The sequence below is a fragment of the Malus sylvestris genome, chromosome 16 (genome assembly GCF_916048215.2).
Source record: "Malus sylvestris chromosome 16, drMalSylv7.2, whole genome shotgun sequence".
Lineage (NCBI taxonomy): Eukaryota > Viridiplantae > Streptophyta > Magnoliopsida > Rosales > Rosaceae > Malus > Malus sylvestris.
In genome coordinates, this window is record NC_062275.1 from 12,392,888 (window position 1) to 12,411,632 (window position 18,745).

Here is an 18,745-nt window from a genome sequence, read left to right on the forward strand (position 1 = left end):
TTTGAACTGTCATAGTTGCTGGCAGACCTCTGAATGACTGTTTGTTTATGGTGAGAGACAGAGTGGTGATCTTGGAATTGAAAAAGTGATGATGATCTTGTATGTTGGTGATCTTCAGTTCAATGCTACAATCTCTTCGTCCATAAAACATGTCATCTTTCAACAAATTAATTTTGTACGTATGCACGCCAACAGGTGCGTACGGAACCCTTTTCTTTTCCCGGTTTGCTACTTTGTTTTGCGGTTTCCCACACACAACTTGGATCCTTACTAGGGATGGACTACGGATACGGTCGGAGACTAACCGCAATAACTTTCATGTCAATGAAGAGCTATATCCGAGTTCTACGTTTTTGTTGGATAATTGTTTAAACGGTTAAATGGAAAATAAAAAACCAAGAATCAAACTTAAATATATTGAATAGTTTTACTTCTAATTACACTGAGGCGTCAGAAATAGTGCAAGTTACCGATTATAACGTTGGAATTCATCAATATATATTTGGTGTTTCCATGCCCAGACTGGCCCAAATCTTTGCTCTGTTACATAACTTTGGTTGGTTTCTGTTTGGGGCTTTCTGCCCCCATTGGCAGCATTAAAAAACACAGGGAGCTATATCACCCAAACAAATAAATTTATTGACCAAAACAAATAAATTTGGAAGACAAAGTACAGTGCAATTCAATCTTTCAATTCCAACATCACTCTCAAGTAACAAAGAACCATTTCCGGTAGCAAACAACAGAAGAAAGAAAATACATCATCCATGTGAAAACCATCCTCGACGGCTAAGTCTTGAGTAACATTCCCCAGAAATCTATGACGGTAAAGAGGGGAGAGAGCGTAAGTATCAATGGACCTAAATGAATATACTAGCAAATATAAAATTTCAACAACCCTCTAGTCTGCCAATTTCGTCAAGCGGTGAACGGTGCTTCTTGCAACCCTGTTACTTGGATCAAACTTCAGAACAGTCCTCAGATCTTCTGCCCCAAATCTATACTTTTCCATACTTTCGTACAAGAGTGCACGCTGCACCAGAACAGATACATTTGCTTCATCTTTATCTAGAACCTGCACAGGATTGAACAATATCTATGAACTCTCTTCTACAGATAGATAAAGGAGATGGAACACATAATATCATTTGATTCAAACTAATCAACAGCATTGATGGGCAGAAGCGGAAGAAGTGATTGCGAATGTTGAATTTGTGCATTTTGTCTATCAGAAGTTCAGAACCATACATCTACATGCACTGCTAAAATGTTTGGACCGTTTGAATTAGCAATGTTTCTTTTATCACATCAATCAAAACATGGCCAACTGAAAATAGCTAGAGAAATGGAAAGGTATTTTAAAAAAAAAATTACATGCATCTACAAAACAGGTGACAACGGGAGCTAAGTCAGACTTAGTTGGTCTCTAAGCAAGGACGACTAATATGTACACCCATTGCAGTAATGTTTCCATTTCTTTAGCTTACAAGAAGAATTGAAATAATATCTACCCATCTCATGCAAAATTGGGATAAGGTTACCTGTATTGCACTAACATTACCTTACGCTAACATTTCATTGTTCGATTTGTTTAGGAACTAATATCTAAATCCAAGTAGTTTACAAAATTGTGCAGCTACTACAACTTCAACCAAACAACATCAATCCAATAATTACAATGATATGCACTCACATTTGGCACGTGCAAACTAAATTGTTGAAAACAACTTAAGGAAAGCAAGAAGATACCTTTGTGCAGTCCGCCACAGCTTTCTTATACTCCCCAACTTCTTTGTAACATGAGGCCCTGCTTGACAAAACATCCGCAATGCCAGCACTATCAGCTGCTTTCTCAAGAAGAATCACAGCCCAAGAAAGCCACTTAATAGCGTCAGGATACTGCCCTTGCTTGTAATTATCCATTCCTTTATTCTTTGCTGTTGAAGCTGACACCCCAGCAGGAGGAGGTGGAAGACCCTCAAGCTCAGTTGTTGAACCACCGTCACCATGTCCTCCTCCAAACTCTGTCCCCCAATCATCAACTTCAGAGGATTGCTGCATTCCAACCCCATTATTCGCTGTTGCTACACCTCCAGTCGAAACCGAAGATGGGGTAAATAACACGTCGAAGGGATCATTGTTAGTAGACTGAACAGGGCTTGGCTTTGCCGAAACCCCAAAATCCCCAAAGCCAGAATCCGAATTTGACCCCATAAAACCGCTATCTGAGAAGGCACTCGAGGCAAATGAAGTATTGGCGGTGCTTGGTTTCGGAGCATTCTGAAAATCTCCAAAAGCATCATCAACACTACTTTTAACACTGGTTTTACTCGCTGAATTAATAGTAGCCGATGGTTTCGACGCGAGATCAACCAAAGAACCAAAAGGGTCTTTCTTAGTGCTCAATCCACTGCCACCAACACTAGCACTGCCCATATTTCGCAGCGAAGGACCTCCAAGATTCACACCCATATTACTATTAGCATTGACACCACTATTAACCTTATTGGCATTGCTATTATACCCACCAGAGAAACTCCCAAAATTCCCAGAAGCACCATAATTTGCACCACCACTTTTCACCGAACTGTTACTAGCAGCAGTGGTGGTTTTGGGCAACGAATCGGCCACGTTTCCCATGGAAAACGAGCTCTTATTCGAAGCCGGGGTCGCATTCTTCAAAGGAACATTGCTATTACTATTGATCTTACCACCCATGGCAGAGCTGACCAAATCCCCAAACAAATTTGGGTTTTTATTGACGACGGTGATCGGGGTGGCGGAAACCGCCGGAGCCGCGGAAGTCCAGGTCTTGCCGAAGATATCGCCGACCATGGAAGTTGGGGCGTTGGTCAATCCGGGTCGGGCGGTCTGGGTCGGAGCCGGCTGGTGGGTCCAGGACGTGGTTCTGCCGGCGGTGGGTTGTTGCCAGGAGGGTCGGGATTGGGCGGCGGTGGCGGAGGAGAAAGATGAGGTCTTGTTCTTCTGATCGTTGAGCGATTTGGGTCGGCTGGATCCGAGACCCAGATCGAAGTCGAAGTTGGAATTCATGGTAATAGAATTGAAATTGTTTACTTGTCTGGATCAAAAGAAATGAGATCCGGTAAGATTGCTTACCCGAGAGAGGAGAGTTTTCTGAGATCTGCAGATTCCGGAGACAGAGAGAGAAAGAGGAAGTCGGTGATGGCACGCACTTGGTAGATTTGGAATATTGTTTTGATTTATTTTGGTGCCAATTTGTCACCGCTCTATTTTGGGTGTCCTTTTAACTGCTGAGGCCTGAAATGTGGACGGGTATGGTGTTTTGTTTTTGACGTTCTTGCCACTGTTGTTTTATTTATTTATTTATTTTTTTAAAAACTATTTGATACAACAAAATTAATTTGGAGATGTAGACGTTTTCATGTTGCTGAGTTTTAGCGTATTCAAATTGGCTAGAGAAATGTGTTTAAATGTGCTTTATGCATTTAGTATGAGTTCTTCGCTCATTTGTTAAATTTAGCTTAATTATAATATCATTCCTGTTTTTGATGGATTTGATATGCAGATTACCAAGCATGAAATGTAATCTAATTCAAAATTATAATTATTGTTGCATGTATAATGGTGTGATAAAAAATCTATATATAATGATGCTTGATTAACAAAATTTATTTATCTATTGATATGATAGTGTAAGTGTTCGATGATAATGGAGGAAGATCAGAACAAGTATCATCTGTAATCTCGTTTTCAAGCTAAAGCTAGATGTTTAAACTTTCATTTGAGGCTCACAATCACATCACTTTTGGCACCACATTTCAGTTCAACGCTTAACCTGGTTACCCATCATGGGTGGTTTGGTACAAGGGAGGGAATGAAGGATCGAAAGAGACAAACAAGAAGGCAAACGGATACCAATCTTGGTGTTCCATGGAGAGTACCTGCTGATGAAAAAGGAAAGGTTAATGGGTGAAAATTGCTCCCGATCAACCATAATCTCTTCAAATAGAGACTTGCTTCAGCGTTGCTTGATTGCAATTTGGGATAATAAACATGCCATATTACATTTTGATTTTGATTACGAATTATTAAACATGACAGAGGCATCTTGAGAAAGGAGATCAAAGAATTAGAAATCGATAAGACTACGAATCAATACTATCCTGCCCTTCCATATCTTTACATAGAAATTGGGGTCTTTCTTTGCAATGGAACTTTCACCCACCATCACCAGAGAAAGACAATGAAAGAAACAGTTTTTTCACATCTAACAGCCGCATGAAACAAGGTGCATACACTAGGCAAAGGGTCGAAAACTCAACGCCACTATTCTTGAACAACTTAGAGTCGGGCCTTCTTTTGGCAATGCTACGGACACGCTTCTTTCAATTGACATGAAATGGAAACTTCTCATCTCAAATCCACCCAAAAAAACCCCACCAATCAGTAAATTTCATGCACAAGTTTCCATTCCATGGTGCTTGCCCTCTCCCAACACCTAAGACTAACATGCCTCCTGCGAAATGAAGTACCCTTTGCTATGACCAAGTCCCAAAGCTTACTGTATAAGACCTTACGACAAACTTATGCATTTGGATCTCTCTAATTACGAATGCAATGAAGGAAACAGATAGATAATAGCATACTAAATTCATTCTAATACTTGATGTTCTTCAGTGCACAGCTCAACATAAACAGACGTAAAACAAATACCGGGCAAAATCCCAGAAAGGACCGACACAAATATTGACTTTCTTATCTTCAAAACGATGCTAGGGAATATTAATCGAAGTGCAAAAACACCAACTTTTCATTCATAGTAACTTAGGATTGAGAACTTTGTGACTCTGCAACTATATTTCGATCTAAAAGCCATTGCCCCTGTTAAAATCTGTCCCTCCACCTTGAGCTGCATTTTGAGTTGTTTGCTGCACAGATTCTTTCTGATCCTGGCCCCTGATCTGTCTTGGCATTGGCTCTCTCCTTTCAACCTGCATTGTTTCCCTGCGCCTATCATATCGTGGACGAGGCCTGTTTCTAGTTTGTTGTTGCCTTTCATTGTACCTATACTGTGGTCTAGGAATGACTTTCCCATCGATGTATAGATCCCCTACAATTGGTTTAAGAAAACATATAAACAACTAATCACGACTTGAAAGGTAAGTTCGAATTGAATATTAAAAACTTCTACATGATTTTAAGTTTCAGCATATACCGACCTCCATAGTCTTTGTTGGGCACATCGAGATATGAATCCGGCAAAACCCATAGAACACCGGGCAGCCCTGTTTAAACAAAACAATCCAATACAAATCAAATTGTATACGAAATGCAGAAGATGATTAGCAGGAGGCTTAGAAAACCAAGCCGGAAAGCCATCATATTCAATCACAAATTACATATTTGAAACCGAAACAATCAAAAGCAACCCCTCAACCACTTAACCCTTAAACCCTTAACATCTAATTGCAATTCAAACCAAATAGCCATAATTCATACAAATAACTATACTTAAACCCTAAAACCTGAATCTTTATTATATATCTCGATCCATTTCAATCAAACAAACCCTAATTCATAAAAAGAGAAGCACTTTAATCTTACCCCTTAAACCCTTATCCACCTAAAACAGAAATACCCAATATTTAAAGCAGGGCAAGCACCAAAACCCTTAAACCCTAAAATCTAGAACCCGAAAACGATTACCTTTGACCTTCAGAGAAAGCTCCTCAGAAATCAAAGCCCCAAATCCGGTATACGTCGAAGTAGAAACTGAGTATATCTTCTTCTTCGCCTCCTCCTCACTGAAATCCCAAAAACCATCAAAAGCCACCTAAAAGAATATCCAAGCATATTATAGAAGCTGGTCAATTCGGTACCTTCCGAGAACGGTGGCTAGGGTTTTGACGTAGGAGTTGATCATCTCCTCGTCGGAGGGCTTAGGGTCTTCGAACTCCATGACGATGAGCCAGTGCTCGTAGTCGCAGCCGTCGAGGAGGATGGTCTCCTTGGGTGGGCGGTTGCTCCAGTTCGGAGAGGCGTCGTTCAGGGGAGAGTAACCCGACCCGGATTTACTGGACAGGGTCCGAACGTTCGCCGAACCGGGTGCGGGCTGGGCGTGTTGTTTGTTCAGGAGAGCGATGGCGAAGCGAGAGCGAGGGGACAATGAGGAGTTCGAACAGGCGGAAGATGAAGCGAGGGTTCGGTTGAGGGCCGAGGCTAATGTGCGCCGGGCGGCGGCGTATGCCATTTCGCAGTGTTTTCTGTGTCGCTGTTACGGCCTTCCGAGTGTCAAAAACTGAGACGATGAGTTAGAAGAGTGACTCTGATTTCCATTTTCTAAATGTTATTAAGATAAGAAACGACGACGTTTGGAAAAGTTTTTTCCTTAAGTCCTTAAACTATGACAAATTCGATTGAGGCACAGCCATCCAACAGTTTCCTATATTTCACTTTTACCCTTGGTAAAGAAATTAAATATTTAATAAAAGGAAACATACCACACTTTCTCCGGCGAGAGAGCCACCATTTGCCGTAATCGCTGACAACTCCCCCTTCTTTTCCGTTTAGGGCCGATAAGGTTATGGACTCTGACCGATCATTTGCAGAGTTGTTTTCTTTCCTGTTTTTTTTTTTTAAAAAGCTCGAAAGTTAGCTCACTAGAACATAACTAAATAGTGGCGGATGAGACTATTCTTGTTGCATTTAAACAATAGCACGCGTAGCGGTAAAATTTTTTCTTTAGTGTTTCTGATGAGACATTTTGTTGAGCACTTGGCCAACCAATATCACTGTGTGCTGAGCGTACATCCCACCTTTTAATGTTATTTTAATTGTCTTTAAGTCAACATTATTATAGGTCAAACAGAGTAAATGGCCTTTTATAAGACGATTGGGAATAGCTCAAATTTATAAGACGATAGGAAGAGGAGAGAGAGAGAGAGAGAGAGAGAGAGAGAGAGAGAGAGAGAGAGAGAGAGAGAGAGAGAGAGAGAGAGAGAGAGAGAGAGAGAGAGAGAGAGATAATGGGCTTTTTATAATCTTAAGAAAAATGACTTACTTTAAACTTTGCTAAAAATGGTGTCGTTTCTCTAAAAACATTTACGTTTTCTTTGGTGGTCTTGGATGAGGATTGAGGTGTAAGATATATGCATACATACCATGTCATAGATCGTAGAGATGCCATTGAACCACAATCATCAAGAACAGATTGTATATGCAGAGATGAGATAGAACACATACCTGCAACACCAGGTGAAGATGATGAAGCATTGAAACTCCTTGAAACATTTAACCTTCTCCTCTTTAGCAATTCGCTAGTGCTCTCAAATAATAGGGCTTTGAATCAAATTGAGCCGTACATTGCAAGAGCAGTGGTTAGCGTGTATATACCAAGCCAATCCTCACTGATTTATTAGAATCAGTGTAGGATTCAATTATCCAATTCATACCAAAACATATGAATAATCACAATCCCAGTACTACTTTAAGTGCTATACCAGAACTACCAATCCTATAAGGATTAGGACTACTAAAGCTTATTAACAAGACTTTTCCATATCCAATTCTCACACTATAACCGGACCTAATGTTATGTTCATACTCATATACTAACATTCAGTGGCGGATCCATGATTTTAACATAGGGTGGTCCCAATATAAAAGCTCTAAAAAAATAGACGAAAATAGCGATGAACAAATAAATGGCAAACTACAACTTTTCATTCATAATCTTTATGCTAAACAAGTTAGAAATACTAAATTTGTCCCCGACAGGATTTCATACTAAAACTAAAAATCCTAACAAATCTGTATCAACTAACACTAAATTAGAAAACTTATAGAAATTTTAAAGTTGATGCTGATGGGTAATGGCCTTCGGCTGGCTTGGGAAGCGTGAGAAGCAGACAATTAGGTATAATAAATTGGTAGTGTGAATGATTGAAATCAATCTGACTAATGAATGGGCTTTTATTAAATATTAATAAATTGGTAGTGTGAGCACTCTATCACGTGAGTTTTTAAATTTTTTTAATGACTTGGCTCAAAACGACGTCGTTTGGCCAAGTCATTTAAGAAAAAAAATTAGCTTTCTTGTTCCTTCTCTTGTTTTGAACAGCGTGCAGCAACCATGGCTGCTGTTCTTCTCCACCACTGCCCAGATTTGGGTGGTCATTGAAGGTCCTCACAGCCATTTATCCAAGCTTTCAGGTAGTCCTGAGACCACCTTGGTCCCTTATTAGATCCGCCCCTGCTAACATTCTCCCACTTGAGAATGAAACATAACATCCAGTACATCAAATTTTATGGAAGTGATCACCAAGTCTAAGTTAACCAAGAGCTTGTCTTTACATCCAAATTTCACCCATACATTTAAAGTACAGAACTCTAGAATTCCATCTGCAACCTCACATATTTCATCTCAAGAATCACAATGTACTCTAGCCTGTATTTTGTGAACATACGTAAATAACAATGTCATATCACATTACTCCCACTGATCTCAACAAAAGTTAAAAACTTTAGCCAATCAATGTAAACCAATAGTTTCCAGAAATACCTCAACAAATCCACAATTGATTTTCTAGCAAATCAAACTATTATTCATAAAATTTGTCTTTTGGTTCAATCAATTTCCCACAAAAAGAAAATTGAACCCTTATTGACAACTAAAACAACAACAAAGGAAAAGAAATAAGCTGGAACACTACCTAAACAAGTCATACCAACACAACATACTAGCTAACTAACTTGTACCTCGAGGTCCACAGCTTCAGCAACCAAGATTAACCAAAGAAGCATCAATTGCAATCCTTAAAGCTTTTGATTTCTTGTTCACTCTCACTTGTCAAAAGATTCTAAGACTCCCATCTTCATAACATGTACCTTAAACACATTATTTGACAGTGCTTTTGTAAGTGGATCAGCAACCATCAAATTAGTTGGCAGATACAAAATTTCAATCTCTTCATTTTTTACAACTTCTCTAACTTTAAGAAACTTGACATCCATCAACCTTGAGGCTGAAGTTCTCTTGTTATTCTTAGAGAAGAATACAACATCACTATTATCACAGAACATCTTCACAGGTCATTTCACAGATTCTACAATCTTCATATCAGTGACAAAATTCCTAAGCCAAACTACTTGTTTCATTCCTTCAAAACAAGCAACAAATTTAGCTTCCATTGTCGAAGTTGATATAATGGTTTGCTTGGCAATTTTCCATGAAACAACAGCTTCATTCAACATAAACACATAACCACTCGTTGACTTTCTCTCACCCCTATCATCTACAAGATCTGAATCTATGAAACCAATCAGTTTTAATGAATTCTCTTTGCCATACACAAACATGTAACCTTTTGTTTTCTGCAAATATCTCAAAACCTTCTTTGTTGCAACCCAATGAGCCTCACCTGGATTTGATTGAAATCTACCTAACAAACCAACAATAAATGCTAAGTCTGGCATTGTACATATATTAGCATACATAAGACTACTAACTAATGAAGCATACGGTTTCATCTTCATCAACTTGACCTTATTTTCAGTTTTAGGACACTGGTATTTACAGATTTTATCTCCCTTGTTCATTGCAACATCTGCTTTGTTACAATTCTCCATGTTGAACTTGTTCAGCACCCTTTCAATATACCCGTTCTAAGATAAACCAAGTAACTTTCTGTTTCTCTCTCTCACAATTTCAATTCCTAGAACATAATGGGCCTCACCTAGGTCATTCATATCAAAATTAGTACTGAGAACAACCTTAGTTTCCTGTAGTAGTTGCTTGTCTGAACTTGCAAGGAGACTACCATAAACATACAGAATTAAGAAAATGAACTTTTATCCCTTGAACTTAAGATAAATGCAATTATCTAACTTGTTCTCTATAAACCCATGTGCAGTGATTACTTGGTCAAATTTGAGAAGCCATTGCCTTGAAGTTTGCTTAAGTCCATATATTGACTTATTAAGCTTATAAACCATATTTTCCTTTCCACTTTCAACAAATCCAATAGGTTGAACCATGTAGATATCTTCCAATACATCTCTATTCAAGAAAGCTATTTTTACATCCATTTGATGTAATTCCAAGTCAAAATAAGCAGTTAATGCCATGATAACCTACATGGAATCCTTGGAAGACTGGTGAGAAGGTATCATTGTAGTTTATTCCTTCTCTCTGAGTGAAGCCTTTTGCCACTAATATAGCCTTATACCTTTAAATTCTTCTAGCAACATCTCTTTTAGTTTTGTGAACCCATTTACATCCTATAGGCTTACTCTGTGATGTTTGTCCAAACATTATTCTTAGACATTGAATCCAATCTCCCAGATTTTCTTGGTGAAGGTTGTACCAATGACTGATCTGTTACCTGAGTATATCGATCTTGAATGTAAACACCTTCAGTGTTTGGTTGTTCTGTTGTTAGAGTATCTTGTGCACTCACAGTGTCATTTATTTCTTGGTCTGAATCAAGGTTGGATGCAGGCAACCTAATTAATATGGGCACCGATTCATAATCCATCCGAGGTGCATATTCAATTGATTGGTTAACTTCTTCAAAAATAAAGTTATCTTGTACCAGCTCAAAAACATCATCATCTTTTAGAAACACTGCATTATGAGTTTCTTGAACCCTAGTATGTGCTCCAGGACAATAAAACTTGAAACCTTTTGACTTTTCAAAATATCCAATGAAAAAACATGATATAGTTATGAAATCAAGCTTTTTCTCATTAGGATTATAAAACCTAGCTTTTGCCTTACAACCCCAAACATGAAAGTGATCAAAACTAGGTCTCCTGCCTGTCCAGATTTCAAATGGTGTCTTTGGTATTGCATTCGAAGGAACCCTGTTCAATAAGTAGTTTGCAGTTTTCAGAGATTATCTCTAAAGAAAACTAGACAGCTTGGATCTTGTGATCATGCTCCTTACCATCCCCATTAATGTTCTATTCATTCTTTTCGCCACCCCATTTTGTTGAGATATTCCAGGGGTGGTATATTGTGCCATAATCCCTTGTTGTTCAAGAAAACAAGCAAAGTGACCTTTCTGTTGACCTGCCTCTGTGTGCCTACTAAAGTATTCCCATCCTCTATCTGATCTAACAATCTTAATCACTGCATTTAATTGTTTTTCAACTTCATATTTGAAGATCTTGAAGCAATTAAGGACTGAGGACTTTTCACTAATTAGAAAGAGATGACAATATCTGGAAAAGTCATCAATAAAACTCACAAAGTACAAATTCACACTTATGGTTTTGATTGGAAACGGACCACAGACATCACTATGTATAATTTCCAGTACACTTTGACTTCTCTTAACATCCAATTTCCTAACATTGATCATCTTTCATTTCAAGCAATCTACACACTCAGGTGCATTCTTGAAATCAAAGTTGGGGATCAAATTGGACTTTCACAACTGAGCAATCCTGTCTTTAGAAATACGTCCCAATCTCTTATGTCAAATCATGAAAGTGTGATCAAAACCGTGCATCATTTAGGTTGTGACATGCAAAACTTGCAAGTGACTGACTTCTAGTGTGCACTGTAATCTCCATAAGTGATCAGACATGAATGCTTTACCAATTAAGGGCCCCTTGAAGAAAAACTTAATACATTTATCATCACCAATGAACACATACTTCTGTTTAACCAACTTTGATGCAGATATCAAGTTTCTCTTCATGGTAGGGACCTATAAGACATTATCTAATTCCATTATAAAACCTGTGTCTAGTTTTAGTCTAACTTTCCCAACAGCTTCTACGTTTACCCTTGTCCCTTCTCCAACATAAACATCGAAGCAATTAGTTTCCTTTTGCTTTTTGAAACCATGTAATGAGTTTGTAATGTGCACTGATGAACCTGTGTCCAACCACCATGAATTAATAGGAACTTTAATGAGATTTGACTCTTCACATACATACACATCATATTTTCCTTTAGCCCTCAACCAGTTCTTAAAAATCTCACAATCTTTTCTATAGTGGCTCTTAGTCTTACAGTGATGACATCTAACCTTTTCTATATTCTTAGGCTTCACATTAAGATTATTAAACTTAGAGGAATTGGAACTCTTAGTAGGCACAATAGTTTTATCAACAATCTTGGTTTTGGGGAACTTACCAGAATTGGAGTTCCTAGCCTTAGTAGCTTGTACATAATTGACAGATTGAACTTCTTTGGACCTTTCTTGATTTTGTCGACTTTCTTCTTGTACACATTGAGCTATAAGTTCATCCACAGACCAAGACTTGTCCTGAGTGTTGTATGAGACCTTTAGTTGACTAAATTTATGTGGCAAAGCTTGCAGAATCATAAACATCAATTGCTTTTCACATATTCTGACATCCAATTCCAAGGAATTGAGTTTCTCAGCAACATCAGACAGTTTCATAATATGATCCCTAATAGAGATTCCTTATTCAAACTTATAACTAGTGAGTAAGGTCATGTGCTGAGCAATCTCAGCCTTTTGAGATACCTTGAATTTTCCTTCAATAGCCTTGATATAGTCAGATGCAAGATCACACTTCTTGATGCCCCCACGCACGGTGTCGGTCATTCCACTATCCAATATTGAAAGAGCAACCTTATTTGCCCTAACATACTTCTCAAAATCAGCCTTTTTAGCCTTTGTACTTTTGTCCGTGAGAGGGGTTGGTTGAGGTGTATCAAGTGTAATATCTTGCTCATTTAGTGTCAATAACAATCTTATCTCCTTCCTCCACTTCTGATAGTTGCTACCAGCAGTGAGTATTGGCACAGATGCCAAATTAATTGACTTAAGTGAAATTGCAGAATACAATGATGAAATTAACACTTTGAATCTAAATGAGATTCCTGATTTCCATCCTACTTCACTCAAATCATACACAATGAACCAATTTAATCATATATATATATAGCCTTACAATCATAGCGAAGAAGACATATTTAGAATAAACAATTCATCATGAGTATAATACACAGATTCATGTTAAAAAAATGTCCAAAATTCACATCACACATATCTGCATATTCAATCTCTCTTATTACACATAATCTATTAATGCAAATTATGAATGGCAGCGGAAACATTAATTAGTTTGAAAGATGTCAAGTGAGATTCCAGAGTGCAACAATGATCTAAATCTTTTAGAATTCGATTTACTCTATATTATCTCCTTAAGGTTATATAACTAAAACACTACATGCATGTAGTTGATACGTAAACACAATGAAACCCTAACAAGATGTAGCTCATGCAGCTGCCATGAAGATAGTTTGCACCGAGAAGAAAACACCTGGTCTTCTATGAATTCCTAACTTTAACACTATGTTCAATGGGAAGCCTTTCTTGTGTGTTTTAGGGTTCATAAGGACCATTATTTACATTGGTCAAAAGACTTAAAGTTCCTTCCATAAAGGAAATACTAAATCTACTTTCTTGACCTCCAAGTAATATATCATAATCATGATCGTATAAGGATTACATCAATCCTATTTCCTATATAAGACTCACAATATAGGATTGACATCTTTGGGTAACCAAATCACAATATATATTATTCTCTAATGATACATTCCTATTACATGTAGTAGACCATATTAAGGTTGATTTATGCCGAACAAGTCCAACATTCTCCCACTTGATCTACAAAATGTAATGTTCATGTTTTGTCTTAGATTAGAGACCAATACAGTCTTAATGGCCATGTAAAGTGATTATGTCCCATCCTTATCCAAGTTTCTGTCAAATAAATCATACAACATGGAACTAACAAGGTTGTAAAGTTATCGTAACTCAGAACCTTCATAATCACACATGTTGAATGTCTTATCTACATGAAACACCATCTAATTATGATCGAGAGATGAACTCTTAACTGTAATTTTGTCTTCCTTATATCATCTCAGATCCTCTTTATTGTAATCACGCGATTACACTTTATGCTTTGAATAAGCCTGCATACTTGTTGGCAAGTGTGTGTCACTCAATGAGTGATTCACAACCTTCCTGCAACTTAAAACATATACGGTAATAACAAAAATGCAGACAAGATTTTCCTAGATGCATGCATGTATTTTGCTTTATGTGAACACTTAATCAGAAAACATACTTCATGAATTCAAAACCTTTTAAGTAACAAACTACAATCCATAAAACCCTTGTGAAAATAATTCACTTACTCATTGAAAAATTTGCCAACAACATCTACTCCCACTAACTCAGCATATTAAAACTTACGACCAAACCCATATTCTTTACATGCTTCTTAAAAGCTGCAATTGGCAGCACTTTATTCAAGGGATCTGTAAGCATTGATGTAATGTCAATTTAACTGACCTTGACGAAACCTTGTTTGATCTTTTCTCTAATAAGTCTATACTTGATATGCATGTGCTTGGTCCCTGAAAACCTCTTGCTATTCTTGGAGTAGAACATAGCTGCAGTGTTGTCACAAAAGATTTGCAATGGCCTATTAATAATCTTTAGCACACTTATCCTTTTTATGAATTTACCAATCCATATAGCCTGTGAAGTAGCCTTAAAACATGCCATGTATTCAGCCATTATTGTGGACGTTGCTATGTTCTTTTGCTTCATGCTTTTCCAAGAAATAGCATATCATGCCATCATGAATATATAGCTTGATGTCTATTTCAATGAATCTTGACATCCTGCAAAGTCTGAACCACAATAACCAATAATTCCCAAGTCTGTACCCTTCCTATAAACCAACTTATAGTCCTTGGTTTTCTGTAAGTACCTCATCACTTTCTTGGCTGCAATCCAATGTGCTTGCCCCATATTTGACTGATATCTTCCCAATAGACTCAATGCAAAAGATATATTAGGTATAATGCATACTTGTGCATACATTAAGCTACATGCCACTGAAGCATATGACTTGTCTTCTATTTCCCTTTTCTCAACATCAGTTTTGGGAGACTGCTCCTTGCTTAATTTATCTCCTTTAGTAACTGGCACTTCACTGCCATTGCAGTTTGACATGTTAAATCTTTTCAGAACCTTGTCAATATAACCCTTTTGCGATAGACCAAGTAGACCTCTTTTCCTATCACGTGTAATTTCTATTCCAAGAAAATATGAGGCTTCTCCCATATCTTTCATCTCAAAGTTATCACTCAACAGGATTTTAGTTTCTTGCAGTAGACTCAAATTTGTGCCTGCAATTAATATATCATCCACACACAGTACAAAGATGATGAAATTTCTCCCACTGGACTTGACATAAATGCATTCATCTTCAGAGTTCTCTACAAAACCATGTGATTGCATAACTTCATCAAATCTTAGGTATCATTGTCTGGATGCCTGCTTTAATCCATATATGAATTTCTTAAGTTTGCAGACCAATTCCCTCTCTCCTTCATTGATGAATCCTTTAGGTTGTCTCATATATATTTCTTCTTCAAGTTTGCCATTTAAAAGGGATGTTTTAACACCCATTTGATTAAATAAATCATAGTGAGCAACTAGAGCCATCACAAACCTGAAGGAGTCTTTTGTAGAAATTGGTGATAACGTTTCATTGTAGTATACTCCTTCTTGTTGAGTGTACCCTTTAGCTACAAGCCTAGCTTTTAGCCTCTATATATTTCCCTTCAAGTCCTTCTTTGATTTGTATACCCATTTACATCCTATAGGCTTGGACCCTTTTGGCAAAACTGCAAGTTGCCAGACTTCATTTTTCTTTTGTATACCCATTTACATCCTATAGGCTTGGACCCTTTTGGCAAAACTGCAAGTTGCCAAACTTCATTTTTCTGCATAGACTCAAGTTCTGATTTCATAGCTTTTAACCATTCATTTTGTTGCAGACTGTTCATTGCTTCTTTGTAAGTTAATGGTTCTCCAATATCAACGTCAGCCTCATTCAAATACACCACTAAATCATTTGAGATTACAGGTTTTCTCAATCTTGTTGACTTTCTGAGTTCAAATGCAACCTGGTTCAATATTTCTTCTTTAGCTTGGTTTGTGTCTGTATTACATTGTCTGCATCATCTTGTTCATTCACTACATCATTATTTGCATTCATTTGTGTTTCATGTATACCATTATCTGTAACTAGAGCAATATGGTCCAAGTCTAAATGGTTGTCTTCACTTGGCACAATATGATGCAATGAATTAGTTGTGATCTCTTCGGTTTTCTCTTAAAAAAAACAATCTCGTTGTTGGTTGCTTCCATTGATCTTTCTTCTATAAATTTCACTTTCCCAGTCTCAACAAATCTATTGGAGTGATTGGGGCAATAGAACTTGTAACCCTTTGTTCCATGAGGATATCCCACGAAGTAACATCTCACTGTTTTAAGGTCTAGCTTTCTTTCTTGAGGGTTATATACCCTTGCCTCAGCCTTACAACCCAAAATTCTCAAATGCTGCAGACTTGGCTTTCTTTTGTACCACAATTCAAAAGGTGTTGTAGTCACAGATTTGTTGGGAACTCTATTGGATATGTAGTTTGCAGTCTTAATGACATCACCCCACAAGTACATTGGAAAGTTTGTTGCACTCATCATGCTTCTTACCATGTCTTTTAATGTGTGATTCTCCCTTCTGATACTCTGTTTTGTTGTGGAGTACCAGGATTCGTGTACTGAGCTATTATCCCTTCATTTTGTAAGTAAAGTGCAAAGGGTCCAGGGTTTCTGCCATGCTCAGTGTATCTCCCATAGTATTCACCCCATCTATTGGATCTCACCACCTTAATTCTTTTCTCTAACTGCTTCTCTACCTCAGCCTTGTAGATTTTAAAAGCCATAAGTGCACTTGATTTTTCAGAGAGCAAATATAAGTGACAATATCTTGAGAAGTCATCCATGAAGGTTATAAAATACTTATAACCATCATATGTTTGCGTGGGGAAAGGTCCACATATATCCGTGTGCACAAGCTCAAGGAGATCAATGCTTTTGGTTGCATCCTTTTTGTGTGAGTTAACCATTTTTCCTTTTATGCATTCAATACATGTGACATGGTGGTGTAATTCTAACTTTGGCAATATACCAGTTTTGCTCAGAATCTTAACCCTCTCAATCGAAATGTGACCCAATCTTTTATGCGCGAGAGTGGACGATGTCTCACTTTGATTAAGTCCTTTATGTCTAACCATATTAGCCATGTAACAAGATTCTTTGCAGTTAAGTTGAAACATGCCACCAATATGAAAACCATTTCCAATAACTTGCAAATCTTGGTAAATAATGAAGCCACTGTCATTTATTGATAATTCAAAATTTTTCTTAACAAGCTGACTAACTGACACTATGTTCCTTTTAATTGAAGGTACATAACAGGCATATTGTAATTCCAAAATAAAACCAGACTCTAACTTAATTCTAATTGTTCCAATGAACTTGATAGTAGCTTTGTCTCCAATTCCCACGATCACTGAGATTTCATCCTTTCTTGGCACCCTCTTGTTTATGAAGCCCTGCAAAGAATTTGTCACATGTATCGAAGCACCACTGTCAACCCACCATGAATCTCTAGCAAACTCAGTGTTATTTGTTTCAAAACAAACTAATACTTCACCTTTATAAATTGCAATATTACCTTTTCCCTTGCCACTTCCCTTGCCACTTTCGAGCCGCTTCTTATATTTCTGGCAGTTTCTCTTCATGTGGCCGAGTTTCTTGCTGAAGAAACACTTCCCTTTGATGCTTTTGGAGTTCTTATTCACTCCAAGCTTTGATGTATCTTTCCCACTTTCTGGCTTTTGAACATTGTTCTTGAACTCATTCACCATGTTGACCTTCTTGTCAATTATCTCAGACCTGATGTGTTGTTCTTCATGCACACATATGGTAATTAATTCATTTAAACTCCACTTCTCTTTATGTGCATTATATGTGCTCTTCAATTATGAGTTTTCATTAGGTAATGAATTAAGTGCTACATGAACCAAGAATGCATCACTCATGGGAACATCCAGTGCATTCAGTTTTGCACCAATGTCCAGCAGCTCCAGTATATGCTCTCTCACACATCCCATACCATTATATTTCTTTGACATAAGATCATTCATGAAATTACATGTTTCAGCTTTGTTTGATTCTTTGAATTTCTCATGGATCGAGGTCAGATACTCATTTGGATTCTCAGCATCTGGTATTCCTCCCCTCACTATGTCAGACATGGACTTTTTGATTACCAGAAGAGCAATACGATTTGCTTTCAACCACTTTTCGTGTTTGGCCTTGACATCAATAGTTGCATCTGTAGTAGGTTTTGGAGGAAAGTCCTCCTTGATAGCTATGTCATGATCCATTAACCCCAGACATATGTCTAAGTCTTGCTTCCACTTTTTGTAGTTTGTACCACATAAGGTTTGAACTGTGTTCACAACATTCATAATTGAATGAACAACATGCATACTTTAAAAATTAAACATCCCACTAAACTTCATAAGACAAGATTAATTCAACACTTATAAGCTGATGAATTAAAACACTTCTAACACTAACATATGCATTATATCAGTTACTTTCATGGTTGTTTCTAACACTTATGAGCAGATGGAAATACCACATCTGGTATAATGCATATATCATGTTATGCCATTTAAAGTCTAACCATGAAAACATGATCAACACTTATAGGCAGATGAACTGCATCTACGTTATGATTTTAAATGCAATTGTGGACAGTAACTTGATTATATTACTCATATATTTCATGGTAAACGGCTAGGGCTTGAATATATGTTTTACCTAAGTAATATATATAT

General features: G+C 37.4%; 2 protein-coding genes across 2 annotated transcripts; both read right to left on the reverse strand.

The window, feature by feature from the left end:
- Nucleotides 1-671: 671 nt before the first annotated feature.
- On the reverse strand, nucleotides 672-3,251 carry LOC126608238 (nucleoporin nup189-like). Its single transcript, XM_050276094.1, has 2 exons — nucleotides 1,750-3,251; nucleotides 672-1,075 (listed from the first exon to the last, which is right to left on the reverse strand). The coding sequence occupies exons 1-2, from the start codon at nucleotides 3,049-3,051 to the stop codon at nucleotides 902-904; spliced, it is 1,476 nt and encodes a 491-aa protein (XP_050132051.1). The 5' UTR covers nucleotides 3,052-3,251; the 3' UTR covers nucleotides 672-901.
- Nucleotides 3,252-4,613: 1,362 nt separating this feature from the next.
- On the reverse strand, nucleotides 4,614-6,308 carry LOC126608241 (multiple organellar RNA editing factor 3, mitochondrial). The gene is made up of 4 exons (XM_050276098.1): nucleotides 5,862-6,308; nucleotides 5,689-5,786; nucleotides 5,202-5,267; nucleotides 4,614-5,092 (listed from the first exon to the last, which is right to left on the reverse strand). The coding sequence occupies exons 1-4, from the start codon at nucleotides 6,230-6,232 to the stop codon at nucleotides 4,848-4,850; spliced, it is 780 nt and encodes a 259-aa protein (XP_050132055.1). The 5' UTR covers nucleotides 6,233-6,308; the 3' UTR covers nucleotides 4,614-4,847.
- Between the last annotated feature and the right edge of the window lie 12,437 nt (nucleotides 6,309-18,745).

Coding starts and splice junctions, on each gene's coding strand:
- LOC126608238 (XM_050276094.1), bottom strand. CDS start 3,051: ATGAATTCCAACTTCGACTTCGATCTGGGTCTCGGATCCAGCCGACCC. Junction 1,076..1,749: donor CTGTGGCGGACTGCACAAAG/GTATCTTCTTGC, acceptor AATCCTGTGCAG/GTTCTAGATAAAGATGAAGC.
- LOC126608241 (XM_050276098.1), bottom strand. CDS start 6,232: ATGGCATACGCCGCCGCCCGGCGCACATTAGCCTCGGCCCTCAACCGA. Junction 5,268..5,688: donor GCTTTCTCTGAAGGTCAAAG/GTAATCGTTTTC, acceptor TTGTTTAAACAG/GGCTGCCCGGTGTTCTATGG. Junction 5,093..5,201: donor GCCCAACAAAGACTATGGAG/GTCGGTATATGC, acceptor AACCAATTGTAG/GGGATCTATACATCGATGGG.